At 41.6% G+C, this 18388-nt stretch overlaps 1 protein-coding gene across 1 annotated transcript in view; it reads right to left on the bottom strand.

The window, feature by feature from the left end:
- Positions 1-6787: 6787 nt before the first annotated feature.
- The window catches only part of CDH20 (cadherin 20), a 177570-nt gene continuing 165969 nt past the window's right edge, over positions 6788-18388 (bottom strand). The window contains exons 10-12 of the mRNA XM_045527604.1: positions 16838-16955; positions 12309-12560; positions 6788-8368 (exon numbers count right to left, since the gene is read on the bottom strand). Coding sequence (XP_045383560.1) covers positions 7863-8368; positions 12309-12560; positions 16838-16955 — 876 coding nt within the window. The 3' untranslated portion in view covers positions 6788-7862. The remainder of the gene's footprint in view (positions 8369-12308; positions 12561-16837; positions 16956-18388) is intronic.

The following is an 18388-nucleotide window of genomic DNA, read 5'->3' as shown; positions in this document are numbered from 1 at the left end:
TCCATATCCAAGGTGATTGTTTTCACACACAGCCTCCATATCCTTTTCTGGTTTTAGGTCTGTGCTTTGCTTATGCTTTAACATGGTAATGTGTGTGTAAGTACCTAGCACAGTGTTACTGCACAGCGGGTGCTCAGTCGTTGGAGATTTCCTTCTCCATTCCCTTTCCCAAACTCTGTAGCTCAGCAGCAGTGAGGTCAGCCTGGAGCATGCTGATGAGGCCCTGCACTCCTCTGGGTGTAATTAATATTCATCCTCTAGCAATGCCTCTCATTTGAGAATCTCTTCTTGTACTGTCCATCAGTCAAAGTCCCAAGAAGTCATTGGCAAACACAAAAATTTGAGGTTGATGAGGCTAATCCTCAAGGCAAACACCAGCTCAGACCCCTAGAGTCCCTCAGTGGGCGAGTGAAGAATAGCAGTTAGGGTGAGTGAGTGTCATTGCATCTGGGCCTGGTAGCATTGCATCAGGTTCCTGGGGCAGCCGGGGAATGTCAAGTGTGTGAGACAGAAGGAAAGCACACAGCGTGCTCTTTGAAGGTCGATTCTTTCACTTTGCAGGGCAGCTCTTCACCTACAGAGTGATGGCAAGGGGGATGGCAAGGGGGAGTTCACCAGCCTGGTCCATGTGCTCCAGTGTGGGGCACCTCTCTGAACGCTCTCCTTTTGCTGAGTGCTTTTGCTGAGGCCCACCTGTGCCTGAGGACCAGTGGGCATTTAGTGCTGTTTCCAGCAAGTACATTCTCTGTGACCTCTCTCCTCCCACATCAGTGGAGTCGCATGAATGGAAGTGTCTCTTTGCAGCCATCTGGTGATTCATTCTTCCCTACCCCCTGCCTGGAACCGTGAGAGAGCTGCTCACACGCTGCCAAGGCAGCTAGAGAGGACTGCTGCTGCTGTGGCGGCCAGACTGCAGTGGCACACTCAGAGGCCCTCCCTGTGCACTCAACCACGTGTCACGGCTGAGTTGAAGTTAAAAAAAAAAACTCACACAATGAATGTACTAGTTGATTAATAAGTAAGCTGGTGTATATATGTGTTATAGATACACAGTGACAAGAACACATGAAGGCCTCATGCTTAGTTATTTTTTATGTTAAAATAGATTTTAAAAAATGTATTATATACATTTACATGTACATTATGTATGCATATATCTTAGGGCTGCTGAGATAAACTGCCACGCACTGGGAAGCTTAAAACAACGGAAATTTATTCTCTCATAGTTCTGGAGGTCAGAAGTAAAAAATCAAGGTGTTGCCAGGGTTAGTTCCTTTTGGAGACTCTGAGGGAGAGTCAGTCCTATGCCTTTATCCCAGCTTCCAGTGGTTGCCAACAATCCTTGGCATTCCTTGGTATGTGGAAGCATCACTCCAATCTGTCTCCATCGTCACATGGTGTTCTCTCCCTGTCTCTGTCTCAGTGTACAAACCTCCCTTTTTTTTTTTTTTTTAATAAGGATACCCAGTCATTGGATTAGGACCCACCCTAATCCAGCATGACCTCATCTTAACTTGATTACATCTATAAATAAAGACCCTATTTCCAAATAAGGTCACACTTGTACTGGGGATTTGGACTTGAACATATCTTTTTGGAGTACACAATTCAATCCACAACAAGGCTCAAAGATAAAGCAGTGAAAAAAAGATAGTCTTGTCCAATAAATGGTACTAGAACAGTTGGATATCCATATGCAAAAGAAAAAAAAAGTAAAAGGAAAATGAAAAAGGGCCTTGATCATACCCAACAATCTACAAAAATAAACTCAAAATGGAATATTGACCTAAATGTAAAACCTGAAAGTATATAACTTTTAGAAGAAAACATTGAAAAAATATCCTTGTGACCTTGCGTTAGGCAAAAATTTCTTAGGAATGACACCAAAGGCATTATACATGAGAGAACAAATTGATAAACTGAATTTCATCAAAATCAAAAACTTCTGCTCTTTAAAAAATATTGTCAAGAAAATGAAAAGACAAGCCACACACTGGGACTATATCTTTGCAAAGCATATGTCTGATAAATGACTTGCACCCAGGAAAGACAAAGAAATCACAACTCAATAATAAAAGAACAAATAACCCAATTAAAAATGAATAAAACATCTATATATATGATCAAAGAAGATATTTTGATGGCAAATAAACACATGAAAAGATGCTCAACATTATTAGTCATTAGGATATTGTAAACTAAAACCTCAGAGAGATACTACAACACTCCTATTTAATAGCTGAAATTAAAAAGACTGATTGCACCAAGTATTGGTGTGGATGTAAAAGAAATGGAACTCTCGTACACTGTTGGCGGGAATATAAAATGGTAAAAACACTTTGGAAAAGAGTTTGGAAGTTTTTTTTTTTTTTTAAGCATATACCTACCATCTGATCCAGCCATTCTATGCCTAGGTATTTACCAATAAGAGGAAATATATGTCCATATAAGATTCATACATGAGTGTTCATAGCAGCTTTACTTATAATAGCCAAAAACTGCAAACAACCCAAATGTCCATCCATATGTGATGAATAAAAACATCGTGGTATAATCTATACAATGAAATATTACTCAGCAACAAAAAACAATAAACTATTGATACACATGACATTGATGAATCTCAAAATAATTATGTTGAGTGACAGAAGCCAGATCAAAGAATAAAGTACATATTGTATGATTCCATTTATATAGAAGTCTAGAAAATGCAAGCTAACCCATAGTGATAGAAAGCACATAGTTGCTTGGGGTTGGAGGTGGGTATAGGCCGTAATGGGAGGGAGGTGTTACAGAGGGGCACAAGAAAACTTTTAGGGGGATAAATATACTCACTGTCTTGGTTGTGGTGATGATTTCATGGGTGTACACATATGTTGTTATTAAATTATATGCTTTATATACATGCAGTTTATTGTATGCCAATTGTACCTCAATAAAAATATATTTTGTGCCTATATCTCACATATAAATATATTTGCATGTCAGATATTTTGCTAGGTGTTTTCATGAAATATACATTTACTTCAGAAAGTACTGTGTGGTAGGGATAAAGCTGAATTTCGCCAAAGAGTACTATGTCAATAGAGTAAGAATATATTCTATACAGAGGAAGGCGAGTGGAAGACAGTAAGAAAATGGTGAATGGAACCAAAAGTGATTCCCAGAGTAGGGGAAAGGGGCAGGGTAGAAAAGAGGAAAAGATAACATAGCAGATCATATGTTCCAGTAATGGGCACAATATTATTTCTTTCCACAATGTAGCTCTGACACTCTTCCTATTGAAAGCTGGAGTCCATGTTCCCTCTTGTTCAATGTGGGAAGGCTTGTGATAGCCATTGAGGTAATGCTATGTAACTTCCAAAGTCTTAAAGGTGATTCAGCTTCTGCCTGGTTTTCTTGGGACGTTAACTCTTAGAACTCTGCCCCCATGCTCTAAGGAAGCCCAAGCAGCCACTTAAGGAGTCTGGCTGACAATTGCTGCATCAGGGGTTCTTGTTGATAGCCAGCATCAACCACCAGACATGTGGGTGAGCAAACCTTTGGATAAGTTGAATCCCAGCCCGTGAATTAGCCCCAGCCTTTGAGTCTTCCCCGCTGAGGTCCCAGACATTGTGGAGCAGAGACAAGGTGTTACTGATGAACCATTTCTGAATTCCTGACCTGCAGAATCTATGAGCATAATAACATGGTTATCATTTTACACCACTTTTTTATTTCTTAATTTTTTATATATCAATGGTAACTGAAACAGGTGATAGGAAAGAAGGCAAAGAGATAGAGACAATAATTTACAAAAACTTAGGATCTAACCCACATGAAAAATTAGAAAAGATTATGTAGGTAGTTATACTAGTTTCTGACAGTGGCCACCCTCAGAGAAGTGGTCTAAGGTTTTCTGGGACAGGAGGTAGAGTCCTTGGGATCATGAGCACCAGGAAGATGGCCACAGTGGCCAAAGCATTGGAGTGGAAGGAAAATCCCTCATCATCCCTCATCATCAGCCATCTGATCATGTTTACAAAACCAAGAACATGACCAAACAAATGAGGTAGGATTTGCCGGCTTCCTGACTCAGGAAGAAAGATTTAAGAAAAATTGTGTTTTGAGTTGGTATTATAGTTAATTACATAGAATATAAATTAATATTCATGTTTTTTGCATAACATGAAACAAAAGAGACATATATAAGTCTCATTAGCAGGTCATTTTAAAAAGAAGACCCATTGGTCGGGTATGGTAACTCATGCCGTGTAATCCGAGCACTTGGGAGGCTGAGGCAGGAGGATTGCTTGAGGCCAGGAGTTCAAGACCAGCCTTAGCAACAAAGAGAGACTCTGACTCTACAAAAATTAGCCAGGCATAGTGGTGTGTGCCTGTAGTCCTACCTACTCAGGAGGCTGGAGGCAGAAGGATCATTTGAGCCCAGGAGTTTGAGATTATAGTGAGCTATGATCATGCCACTGCACTCTAGTCTGGGCAACAGAAGGGGACATTGTCTCAAAAAAAAAAAAAAATTAAAAAAGAGGACCACTTGACCTAATTTTATCCACTTCCTATATTAGAAACTTGATCTTTAAGAATCAAGTAGAAGCCTTTCAAATCTAGGTATTTATTAATATATATCATAATATCGATTCTTGTTATCCTTGGCTATGTAAAAAAAAAGAAAAATTTTAAATTAAAAAATATAATAATATCTTGAAAGTTCTTTAACTCTATTATGAAAGTGACAAACGGATTTAAGAGTGAGTTGATCTGCAGTGAGAACTACTTGTAAAGTGTATCCTATGTTTATATAGTCCCAGCATTATATGGATATAGTATGAATTCTGACATCAAGGTCTAGTTCTGCATCACTAGTGAACTAGTGACAACCTTTGATAAATGTGCCTGTACTGATTCTGACTTGTTTGAATTCCGTTTTCAGGATTTATAGATTCTTTCTTGTGTAAACCACTCCATCTTTGCCTTTGCTATCTGTCATGTGTGGATATTCTCTTTCTTAGATTCAGAAAAGTCATTGATAATTTTTATCTTTGCTTGTGTTCTCATTCAGAATATAGTTTCAGACTGAGCCTTATCAATTGATTTCTATAGATGTTCCTGTTTCCCTCCAGCATGTAAATTATAGGCTAGACTATTTAACTGTTAACAAAGAAATGGTTCAATAATTTTAAAGCTCTCTGGTCTCACCTGATCACATTGTCTGTATAGTGGTGATGATGGTTTTCTTTCTTTCTTTTTTTTTTTTTCCCAGAGGTGGATCAGCATTTGTGATTAAACTGTGGTAGTGGAAAAGGAAGTTTCCTTTTCCTACAGTAGCTCATTTGGAGGGGAGAGGTCTCTTTTAGCTGAGAGTATGAGCTGAAATGGATCTCTTATTTTGTGCTTCATTCACACTTCCTATATTATACCATTAAACATCCTCCCAGGGACCAGAAGATGCAGGAGATTCTGTTTAATCACTTCATGCGCAATATCATGGGGACCACATTTGGAGGATGTGGGGCATGATAACCCCCTGTGGTTAGGATAACGGCTGTTCCCAGTTGTAACATAAGCAACACATAGTGAAGTAGTCACAAAATTACCCTCAGGGCTTGTGGTAGAAAGGAAGCATGTTATAGAGGTTAATTTGCTCACATTCATATAATTGGAATGTTGTAGAGCGTAGTTTGGGCTCATGCTTTTTCTTTTGCTTTATTTATTTTTACGTTATGCCCTATCCTTAAACAGGATGTGTGAGAGCTGCCTGCTTTTCATGGGAAGGAAGGGTTAGTATGTTGAAGATAGAAGATGAGCATTTGCCTGGCTGTTAGTGTACCACGTAATATGCACAAAAGCACATCTTGCTGGCTCCTAGACCCTCATCAGTTTTCTCATACATTTCTGTCAAACTGTCCTTGTTATTGAAAGAAAAGATACAAAACATCACTCTGCTGATGGATGAGATGCAATGCAAGTGGGCTGATAACCTAATCTTCATATGTTCAAGAGTGAGCAACTATAGAGGTTCTCAAAATGTGGTCCCTGGACGAGCAGGATCAGCATTACCCACAAATGTGTTAGAAATGCCAATTGCCTCTGATTTATTGAATCAGAAATTCTGAGGGTGAGAGAGTTTACCAAATTAGGTAATTCTGATACATATTCAAATTTGAGAACTGTTGCTATCACCAAGGCTCTTAGAAAAGTATTTTGTTCACAATTTGTCCTCAACTGTGAGGATGATTATATAAAATATTCTTTAGTAATAGAATGTCAAAGAAAGAGATCTCTTCCATCATGGAAGCACTAAGCACTTATTAAGCACCTACTGTATGCAAAGAACTACGTTAGCTACTGTAGGAAAAGGAAAGAGGAATAAAATATGGTCTCAATCTTCTGTGAACTCACCTAGGGTTGATGAGTGGAACATATTTGATTTGCCAATAAAATAGATGTAAGTAGCCCACTAGCCTGTATCCTTGGAGGCTATGTGTAACACCCTCTCATAAAATTAAAAATATGGGCTAAATTTACCATTGTATCATTGACATGACCAAGCCATCCTTTGGTCTTTTCAGAGGTGAGTGAATAAAGAGTGTTCACTAAAAGCTTAACAATTTGAACCATAATGTTCATTTGGTCAGAGAACTGAAATAGAAAGCACACCCTCACATTTCTTTGCCATTGCTTTTGCCTTATGAATCAGCCCCAGCCCCAGGAATCTGAGGTTAGATCAGGATTACGAAGTCATCTTCTACCTGCTCGGCCATTAAACAAATGTGGAATACACTTTCCCTTCTATTTAAGTTTTATTAAAAGAAGTGCTAAGGTACTGAGATGCAGTACATCATATTTATTACCAAAATTATTAACAAATATACAAAACTTATACATGTAATTTTCTTACATCCATTTATTCTCTATAATACTGATTTTTGTTCAAGTAGGTTATCTACAGTATGTAAACATCCCTTGGATTGACCTCACACAGATTAGGAAAGCCCTCTAACCCATGCTTTTATCAGATACTTCTTTTTATTTGGCTTTCGTTTGTAGCATCTAATCTCCACATTTGGCACATGGAAGAGACATCTACAGTGCAAAAGAGGCAGATTTTCTGCTTTCATTCTGAACAATTTTTGCAGGGGCACAGTCAAAGAGCTGAGAGGAGAACACGAGCACTCTAACTTGGTGGTGTTGGCTTAGCTGTAACGCCAGCAACTCTTGATTCAGCCATTAAACTTGAGCACAAAGTCAATGTCTCTTCCTTCTCCCACCCTCCCACCCATCCCCCATGCAAGGCCGATTCAGTCTTAACCTTGTCTCAAAAGGGTTAAAAGCCATTCCATCCATCCCAGGACAAGAAGGTTAATTTCAGGGAGGAACAATTTTTCTGTGTTCTCATGTGTGGGTTGGTTTCTGTGGTTGGTTTGATGAGCCAGCAAAACTATGAAATGGAGACTAAAATACAAGAAAAACGGATACCAGAGGAGCACCTTCTGCTTTCAACCGCCACCTCTATATCCAAGACCAGAGCCTTTTGCGGTGGCCAGGTGCCAAAGACTCTGGCAAATGACAAGGAAAAGACAAGCTTGCCTCCAAGCCTTTGAATATGATTCAGGAAAATTATAAAGAAAAGAAAAAAAAAAGGTAATTGGAGATTCTGCCCTCCTCTTCCTGGATTTCCTTTTGATTATTTAACTTAATCTAACCAAGTAAAGCTGATCCAGAGAGCGCTCCGTTCGGCCCGCTCAGCCCCACGCTCCCTCTCCAGCACAGTATGGCCCTTGTGGGCGGCCGCGGCCCGTCCGCGAAGCACCCGCGGGCGGAGAGCGTCTGGATTTGGACGCGCGCCTGCCTCCCGGCTTCCGTCACCACAGGGGCCCCGGGCCCTCCGCCGCCCCGTAGAGCTCGGCCAACTTCCGGAAGCGCGGCCCCCAGTCCGTGAGGAAGTCGAAGCTCTGCTCGGAGTCCGACGTGGCCGACTGCAGCGAGCTCAGCGACCCGGCCACAGAGCCGTCCCCCTCGAACATGTATGTCTGGAGGGAGTCGAAGGGCGGGGCCCACAGGTCCATGTCGGCCTCGTAGAGCTTGGCCAGCACGTAGCTGTGGACGGTGCCGTGCGCGGCGCACGTCTGCGGCACGTAGCGGGAGAGGCTCTCGATCTCCGGCAGCATGTCCTGCCGCGTCCGGGCGGCCGCTCCTGCCTGCGCCTCGCGGGGGTTCCACATGGCCGCGATGTCGAAGGCCTCGGTGTCCTCCTCGCCACCGCCTTCGTCGTCGTAGCGGACGATGTTCTCGTGGATGTTCTCCTCGTCATCGATGACGTACGGTTGTTTCCGGTGCCGCCTCATGGACAAAATGAGCAGCACCAGCACTGGCAGAAACGAGAAGACAGGCTGTTTAACCAGACCTGGCTGTGTGCGCCGTGACCGAGGGTTCTTGCCTGACCACAGATACGGGAAGGGGACTGAGTGTTGAGTTCAGAGACGGCATTTGGGTATTTTAAACCCCGGAAAGTTCTAACTTCAGTCTACCTCGTTGTTACTCTTTATGCCGTGTCGGATTGAGAGCTCGTGGACCAGTGAAGCCCTGTGTTTTTTGCAAGTGGTACAATTAGAAGTTGCATGTAAAGTCTCTTTACATCAGCTTACTGTTTTGAAATAGTGTGTATGTGCACACCCAACACCCAGTGTAAAATCTCATTAACAAGGCACTGTGGCCTGCTGTGGGGTAGGGTAAGCTAAGGACCAGATCATGTTCTTTATATGATAATGAATATACATTTCTCTTATTATAATGTGGAGATCTTATTATGTAGGTGGAATTCTGCTTTCTTATATTAGCATCTTAATAAGATTGTACTCTCTATGTAATCATATGTTAATACGCACAGACACACATACTAAGTATGAGCTAAAGTTTTAGTCTTTTTATACCTCCTGCAAAAGATAAGAGAACGTAAATGACCCCTGGGGTCCAATAACCTCAGATTCCTCAGAAAAGGCTTTCCTTTAGAGAGGTGATTTTGGCTTTCTGGACCCAATGGTGTTCATGGAAGAGAGAGGATAAGCAGTGACATTTTATATAATTCACCATGTTATCAGAGAAGCACCACACTGTTAGATGTGCCCTTGCAGGTTTGGATAAAATTTTATCCCAACAAATGCATTTTTTTTTCCAGGATGTGTTCACTCAGGTTTAAAGGAGAGATAGAGATAATCCCATTAAGCTGTTTATCTCTGTGACTGAAAACGTTTTCCAGGAAGTGTGTTGAGGTTTTAGTTGTAGAACTGCTATTGATTTTTTTCCTGGTGTGCTTTGTTACAGCCAGTGAGCAGTGACAGTTTGACAGCACTGCAAAATAAGATCCCAGTTTATCCAAGGGGAAAAAATGGAGTATAGTCATATGTGCAGTAAGAGATTACAGACTGACTAATAAAACTCACAGTAATGATTTTTAAAAAATTTGAACATAGATATTTTTTGTAGATTGCAATTAATGATATTAATACCTAATATTTTCCTGAATACCTTGGGTGACAAAATGCACACACAGGAACCAATGATATACTCTTGTATATTTTCTCTATGTGCAAAAATAGGAATGGACTCAAAGGACTGTGGGGATTTCAGAGAAAGAGACTAATAGGACTCTAAGGAAGTGAGGGCTTGAACTGGGTATCAAAGGCTGGAGAAATGGGATTCTAAGTGAACATGCTGTGTTTGTGGGATTCAGTAAACAGTAACTAAACCCAAATATTTTTAAGGCTCTGTGCTAAGCAGTGGGGAAACAACATTGAATATGACATGGTTTCTGCTCTTATGAGCTTGCATTCTAAGGAGATTATAGATGCTGGTGATTAATACAAATCAGACAGTGATAAGGGCTATCATAGGGTCACAAGTGTTGTCGGGAGAGTACAGAGGCAAGGCCAGTGAGTTCTGCTCAGCAGACTGAGAAGGGCCTCACACAGGTGACCTTGAAGTGGTAGGGGTGGTGTGTTGGAAGATGCTAGCAAGCAAAATTGGAAAAGTCTTTGAGGATCTGCTGGAGAGAATTCTTATAGTCATGGAGAATTAAGCAGTTTATATAGAACTGCTTCATCTCTTGAAAAATAAAAATTGACATGTCTTATTTTTTAGGTAATCTGATTTAAATAACAAGTATTGTATAATGCCCTGAAAATCAGATTTTGGGAAAAATGGTCCTATTCAGCTGGACGGCTTCCCTGACAGTCAGATCTAGGGATGTTTATTCTTTAGGTACCATAGCCACAGTACATAAGGCTTATGAGATTTTCTAGGGACTAGGTACATATTTGAGAGATGGAAAAAAAACCCACAAAGCCAAAATTAATGTGTTTATTTAATTGTCCATAAAATGTAGTATTTTGTTGACAACTACAACGGAAATCTTACAGTTTTATGGACTGTTTTTAATGTGGATATGCATTCTTAGAAATAAGAGTGCTTATAACTGTGAGGCTGTTATGACAGCTCTGCTCAATTTAGCTCCTGAAAACTGTTTACTTATTCTGTACAATTCAAAAGACAAGACATCATGAGTTTGGGACGGATAAAATAAATTATCCCTTGCATGCCATTTCTCACTTGAGAATCTATCTGAGCCAGTCTTTTTAAATAAGTATTTCTGTAATGATGGGTCTTTGTGGGCCAGGGTGAACTTATAACATAGACATTTTCTAAAGATAGAAGTAAAGACAGCCAGTCTGGAAATTTCTCCTAGGAGCAAGTTTCTTCAAAGGCCTCTTGCAGGTTGTCTTGTTCTGCACTCAAGGACTCCCAATGCCATCGTATGGACACTCAAGGAATTGCAGGGAGGTTGGACTTGTAGGGAGGTTTTATTTGTCAGTGCAGTCATGGACTAGAAACCACAGCAATTCTCTCTCTTCCAGGGATCCAAGGACTGAGAAAGGTTATACTTTTTCTCCCCTCATATAAGACTGAAGTAAAACAACAAAATTAAACTACATGCTGTGTTTTAAAATGTGTTCTGAGATGCATATTCCACAGACCTAGCTAGAAAGTCAGTCAAGTGCTGTCCTTTCACACAGGTAGGGATTTTTTTCTTTATTCTGACCCAGACTCTTGGTGTAGAGGTGAACTTGGGATCAAGGGTATATGTGGATATCAGCACATCTATTCTTATTCAAATACCCATTGATTTACTTTTTTTTCCCCGTCAGAGAAAGCTGGGATTTCTTTTATATTGAATAACATTACTATTTACTAAATGTGCTTTTCTCCAAGCAAGATATGTGTGCTGTGGATTAATGTATAAGAAGAGTAGGGATATATGTACAGATATTTTCTTGGTTTCAGGAGTTGGTTTAGATTTTTTTTTGTTTTTGAATGTGGACTTAAAAAACAATCGCATGGATGGCCTTATGCACAAGGGAGTTGGGTGGCTGCCTTGCAGTGTGACTTGAGAAGAGGAAGAAAGGATCCCCTACCCCAGTAATCCTTTCCCACTAGCCTGTCATCACATCTTTTTATTTCAGCAGCAGAGGCAAACTGGCCCTGTTTTGTCAGTGCCCTTTGTTAGATGGCCACAGTGCCCGGGAGGGTGCTAACGCCTCTAAACAGCGTATTCCCCAAATCCATGTGCCTCATACCATCACTTCCTTCAGATCTCTGCTCAAAGGTCTCTTTATCACTGAGGGATTTACCCTGACCACGCTATTTGAAATGGCACCTATCCCTGTCCCCGTCCCCCTGGGACACTCTTCCCTTCTCAGTATTACCAGCTCCGAAATCAGGGGATGAACATTTAGCAGAAGAGCAGTGCTGCTGGGATGCAGGGATGCCCAGTGTATGGTCCGCCTGCATTTCAGTCCTGGCTCTGCCTCTGACATTGGCCTTGGGTCTGTCACTTACCTCTATGTGATTTAGCTACTCCTTATCTGAAATTAATGGGTTAGAAGAGGTGATCACTTTATCCTGTCCAAAATTACAATTTTGGTTCTGTGATGTCAAAGTGAACTAGCTTGGTTGAGGTAAACTCATGAAGACTGGGACATGTCTGTCTTATTAATCCCAACACTTAGCATGGACCTCCTGCTCTTAGTAGATGATTGATAAACATATGTTCTTTGATATTGTCAGAGAGGCCTTGAAGGAAGGGACTATCTTCATTTTTTTTTTTTACTTTTTCCCAGCTTCACTCTACCACTCTTTCAGTAAGCATGATTTGAAAACCACCAATTCTGAATAGGTGTTATGATGGTAACTGACTGATTATCTAAGTAAGCATTTGCAGAACCCCACAGAACAGAAAGGATCCCCTTACTCACCCAAGAGGACGAAGACACAGGCCAGGATGGCAATGAGGGCACCCCGGCTCAAACTGACTGGGAGCATGTAGGCCTCGGGGCTGCAGGACATGACGTGGCCATCGTCGTCACAGCTGCACACCTGGATGGTCAGAGTGCCTGTGCTGCTCAGCACTGGCTGCCCACTGTCTGCTATCAGGATGGGCAGGTAAAAGACACTCTGCTCCTGCTGCCGGAAGCCAGACCTCCTCGTTAGAATCCGGGCAGTGTTATCTGAAGAAGCAAGGGGTTCCAGGATTGAAAAAGGGAAGGTAAATTAATTTCTTGGATTGAGGAAAGCAAGGGGGCAGGGACAGCATATAGGAAGGAGAGAGGAGGATAGTCAAACGTGCCCTGGAGGTGCTCAGCTACAGCTAAGGCAGGTTTGCCTGGATCAGCATTTGGATTCAGAAACCAAGATTTTTGCTTGCTTTTAGGCAAAACCCTGACGCCTAGGAGAGAAAGCTTTTCCGGAGAGTCTGTCTTACCCTTTGTGACATAAAGTGCCCAGGGTGAACTGTCAGACTTCAAATCTAACAAAAATGTCCCTGGGAAAGCTTGACAGAAATGAACAATCACTGGTGACTTGTGGTCCCTGTTTGTTCCTGCTCAGCAGCTTGCCAAGGCCCCAGTGCTGCCTTGTGCCTCCGGGAAGAGAATGCCGAGGAGCCCATGCGGCTGTGGTGGCAGATTGCTTATTTTTGCCACTTTGGCTAGAATTCATGTCTCTTGCTATTTTCTTTTATGCCTCTGAAATGCAGTTACCAACTCCTCCTGTGCTTCCTCAAGAACCTGCTCATTTAGCAGAAGCTTATTTGAAATCCCCTAATCATATGACACACCCCGTTATTTCTCCCGGCTTGGTGGTCTAAGTTTAAGCAGTTAGTGTGAACTTGGTGAAAATTTGTTCCTGATCAGCAATACTAGTTATTTTTCCTTCAGTTTTAAAGGGGATTAGCCAGTTATTAGACGTGTTTCTACCAAGCTGAGATGTGCGCACATGTGTGTATGTGTGTTTACATTTATATTTGCCTACTGTCACGTTCTGGGATTTTTGATTTTTTAACCTGTGTTTTCAAGTTTTCTGGAGTGGGTTTGAATTCTAAAGTAGATACATTTTTGCAAAGCTCAGACAATTTTCAGCAGAGGAAAAATTTGAGAGATGTGGTAGGACCTATAAGAAATGACTCTCAAAATGAATACCACCAACATGGAATATCCTCTGGATGTGTTTCATATTTCACAGGAAAGAGTCTAGGACTTCACAAAAAATTGTGAGAGCCTAACCAAAGTAAACATTATTGATGATCATCAATATTTCTGGTTCTCCTTCCCTTCTTGCACATAATAAAGGATTATACTTTCTTTCCTATCCTCTTGAATTTTGGCATGTCTGTGTGATTTGCTTTAGTTGATGAAATATGAGCAATAGTGATTTGTGTCACTTCTAGGCAGAAGCATATCAAGAGCTGGCATATGATTCTCTGTTTTCTCGTGCCTTGCTGTGGCTGTGTGAGGTGGAGATCTAAGCAGCCTAGGACGCTGCTACAGATGGTAGACAGTTGTCTTGGAGCACCTGGACATAGTGGGCATTATGTGAGCAGGAAATTAACTTTAGTTGCACTAAGCCACTGAGATTTTGGTGGTGGTGGTTCATGTAGCATAACTTGGCCTATTCTGACTAACACATTATCCCTTAATTAACTTTTCCCTTTCCTCTTCCCCCTGCTTTTTATGGTAGCAGCTTGTTGAGTGTTCGTGTGTCATGTACTTGCACTTTACATGCAGTATCTCATTTAATCTTCACCACAATTTGGTGAGATAGTAATAACCTCACCCTTTTACAGTAAGACAATTAAGGCCTAGAGAGATTTTGTAATTTGTTCCAAGTCACTAACCTAGTTAGTAGCAGAACTGGGATTTGCACTCTGGTCTCTCTGACTCTAAAACACACACTGCTTGGCCTTTTTTTCTTTAATCTTAAATAATAGAACAAGAAACATAATAATATGGGCCAAGCACAGTGTCTCATGCCTGTAATCCCAGCACTTCAGAAGGCCAAGGCAGTAGGATCACTTGAGGCCGGTAGTTTGAGAACAGCCTGGGCATCCTGTCTCTACAAAAACATAAAAATGAATAAAAAATTAGCCGGGCATGGTGTCAAGTGTCTGTAGTCCCAGCTACTTGGAAGGCTGAGGCAGGAGGATCACTTGAGTCCAGGAATTCAGGACTGCAGTGAGTTATGGTCATGTCACTGCACTCCAGCCTGGGCGACAGAGCAAGACCCTGTCTCAAAAAAGAAAAAAAAAAAAAAAGATGAAAGAAAAAAAATCAGACTATCGTGTTGCTGAGTCCATTTCTGGAAGGGAACCAACATATAGTAGTCACTTGGGAAATTTTTGTTGAATGTGATATAATTAAAGATTTAGTAATCCATTTGGAATCAATATTTGTTTTTAAGGTGACACAAAACACAGTGTGCGTGTGGCTAAAACAGGGCCCAACTTCTTCTTCTTTTTTTTTTTTTTATTAAATGCCAGGACGGCCGCAGGGCGGAGCCCGAGGTTGCCACCAGCCCCAGGGCCCAACTTCTAGTCCCAATTTTAACACCTACTCTCTGATCTTGGGCCATTTGCTTACTTTCCTCATCTATCAAATGGGACAGTGAGAATCACTGGGATCAGTAGCTTCCTTAAAACCTTAGAGAATTATAAATATCAAATAAAGCAAAGCGTGGGAAAATGCTTTTGTAATGAAGTGTTATATACACACAATCTTGTCGTAATGTTTTGGGGCTACATAGTAAAAGAAGCTTTACTTGAGATAGTGCCCTGTTGTGTTCACAAAAGGACATATTTTGGGCATGGGAGCAGGGGTGCTTGACAGCGGATCCACCACATGAGATGCTGGTCAGTTTTTCAATCAGCTGCAGGAAAGGATGCTCATGGAGTAAATTGTCACAAGGAGATGAAGAGTTCATGCTCTCTGTTGAAAATGTGCTGACTTCTCTTGTGGGAAACCTTCCAAAAGATAAGTCATGTGTTTTTTTTGTTCGTCCTGTTCCAGTGGCCCATCTTTTTAAGGTATTGGTTCCATGAATTGGTGCCCAAAGGCATCTTTAAGAAATTTTCAGCATTTTGCTGCATATTGTTTCTGTTTTGATTCTGACAAATGCCAGAGTGAAGGACTAGAGTGACAGCTGAAAATCTAAAGAAACAATATAATGTGTTTCATACCCCCCGACCCCCAGGGTTTCCTTTGCAAAATCAGCCATGTAGCAACGGAAACTACTTTTTGCAGGAAGGGTTTCCCTATGAAGCAGATAAATGAATAGTTCAAAACTTTGACCCAATAAAAATCTCAGGCCATTTAATTATAGTATTTGTGTTTTTATGATTCATACTGTCCTCCCTTCTAGAATTATTATAGTGATTTTATGATAATATTAAAAAGGTTGATGGGATATCTTAGAAGAATGCTTTTCATGTAGAAAAAAACAGACAGGTTTGAGATTCTCAAGTTTTATAGCAGAAGACTATCATGTGGAGTGGAATTAATACTTTTAATCTCAAATTATTGATATTTCAGACTAAGACCAGGCATGCCTAATCGTGACTTTTTGTTACCCTTTGTTTAGACTTTTGCAAAGTGGCAATGTTTTAGAATTGGAATGAAAATGAGGCTACTGCAGCCCTAAGAAGTGATTACCTCTCCAAGGTCAGATGGTTAGTTGGTAGCAGAGTTAACAGAATGGGTTCGTTTGACAGATTTATTAATAACTTATTTTTTCCATTACTTCACCTTTCTTTGAAGCAATCATCTAGCAAAAGAACACAAGTCTCTCCTTTTCCCATCTGTGCTCAAAGAAGAGTGTGCTGGGTCTATAAACCCCTTCTAAGAGGGGTTTAGAATTTTGTTCCAGCAAAGCTGTAGTGCACTTTCTGGAAAGGGAACCTCACCTGAATGTGTCTCTCTAAGCCATTATAAAGTAATAAAGTTGTTTCATTGCCAGAACAGCTGTGTGTGTTCCTATATTTGCCCTTTGCTATGTCTGTTGCTTAGGCTTTGTCTCCCTTTTGTTCTGAGAGCTTTTCACTGCTTCCCACTTTGATCCTTGCATAGACATGTTCCTTCAGGTTTTTCTCTTTATCTAGGCCACTTTCTGTCATCTTTCTCAGAATCTTCCCAGTGTTACAGAACACATAAACAGGGCTGGTATCTTTGGGAATCAATGAAGGATTTTGCCTCTGTGCTTTGCAATGTGTCTGGCACAGAACACATCCTCGGTAAATATCTGTTGAGTAACTGACTGAATGAAAGTTTTTAGAGTCAGCAGAGGGCTCTCTTTGGTTTTATGTTCTGAAACAAAACTTTAAAAGATACTGCAAATTAATGTCCTCCCTGCTATTAAAGAGCAGGTGACCTTAGACACTATTTGCACAGTATAGTAACCAAAAGTAGCCAGCCTAAGCTGGAGAAAAGCAGAGATAGCCAACTGTCCACTTGATTACCTTGGTTGTCCCTTACGGTGAAGTTGGGATTGTTAGCAGCCTCAGGGGCCAAGCTGTAGTAGAAATGCTGACCATTGCGTGGGTCGTCTTGGTCCACTGCACTCACTGTCTGGATCAGCTGAGGGAGGGAAATGGAATTGGGTGAGTTGGAGCCAAAGGAGAAAGCTTCAGGGCCCAGTGAAATCCCAAACTCAGAAATCCAGTGGTGGGTTGTTTTACCTAATGAGAAGGGCATCATGGAACTTACCTGGAAAGTCTCCATACTGTCACACAACTGAGGGTTTCATTTTGGTTTATTGTTGGGCCTGAATGTTAATAGACATAGCATAAATGTTACCTAAATACCTCAGATGTTAGACATCAATATAGCTTCTATTTCTACTCCACAGCCAGCCATTTTTAGGTAGTATAAATAGGAGACTTTGAGTTAAAGGACTGGGGTGCCACAAGGTCCTGCTTGACCCCAAATTTTCCTCCTCTCACCCATCTGCTTTACCTCATCACTGGGTGAACATTTCAGGGTTAAATTGCTGTCTTTGAGAAGCCCCTATTTAAGAATGACCACTACCTAGAAGGGAAGTAACCAGACCTCAGCATTAGCTCCGTCAGGTTAAGGGAAAACATGAAGGAGGGCGTCACAGGCAGCCACGTTTTGTTGGCAGGAGGGGGAGCTAGAAAAGGCATAGAGCACAAGACCTCAGGTGGGATGTATGGAAGAGCCTAGAGTCGGAAGCAAAGCTGGGCGGTGGGGAGAGCAGGAGGTGGGGTGGCTTCCTCTTGAGCTCTTTGGCCAAGTTTTGTCTTATGCACAGTGCGTTTCAAAGGAGTAAGTTGCATGAAGGCTGTGGAGACCATGATGGAAAAGCTATTATAAAAAGCAATGTGAAACAGACTGGAGCAGTAGTGGGCAGGCTAGGGGGGTATAGAAAAGGTTTTGAATGGTTGTCTCATTCCTATGTGTTTGCTCCTTTACCAATGGACAGCACCCACTACTCCTACCCTTCTTGGGCCTGGCTCTGTAGACTTATCACTCCTGCTGTTAAAAACCAGCTATGATCCTGCCAGCTTAGAAACCAGCACATCAGAGGTCAGCTTGAGGGCCCACAGGGGCTTGCTTGGTCTGTATTTCTTCATCTGTACCTTAAGGGAGGTAATGCAACCCTCACAACATGCTGCAGATTAACAGAGGGGAAGCTCCCTGCAAGAGGCCACCGTGTTGCTCACATCCTGCTTCAATGAAGGACTTGTTGCCCTGGCCTTCACCTGCCAGTCTCTTCAGGGATTACCAGTTGCAGAGAGCCACCTCACCCACGGTCACCACATCTTCCAGGGCAACCCACGTCCAGTGGCTGATTGATGTGATAATATACAGGCCTGGCCATCCCATCTCAGCTTGGAAAAACTCTAATTCTAGACTGTCTGTGAAGTTAGCCCAGGCAGTTTGTAGGTCTGCATTGCAGCTGGACTTCTCCTTTTACCCAGTCCTGCTTTCCTTCCTTCCCTCCCACAGGTGTTGGCCCTATGGGCTCTTCTTCATAAACACTTTCTTTA

Source organism: Lemur catta, chromosome 16, assembly GCF_020740605.2.
Source record: "Lemur catta isolate mLemCat1 chromosome 16, mLemCat1.pri, whole genome shotgun sequence".
Taxonomy (NCBI): Eukaryota; Metazoa; Chordata; class Mammalia; order Primates; family Lemuridae; genus Lemur; species Lemur catta.
This window is presented reverse-complemented; position numbering and strand designations above follow the sequence as displayed.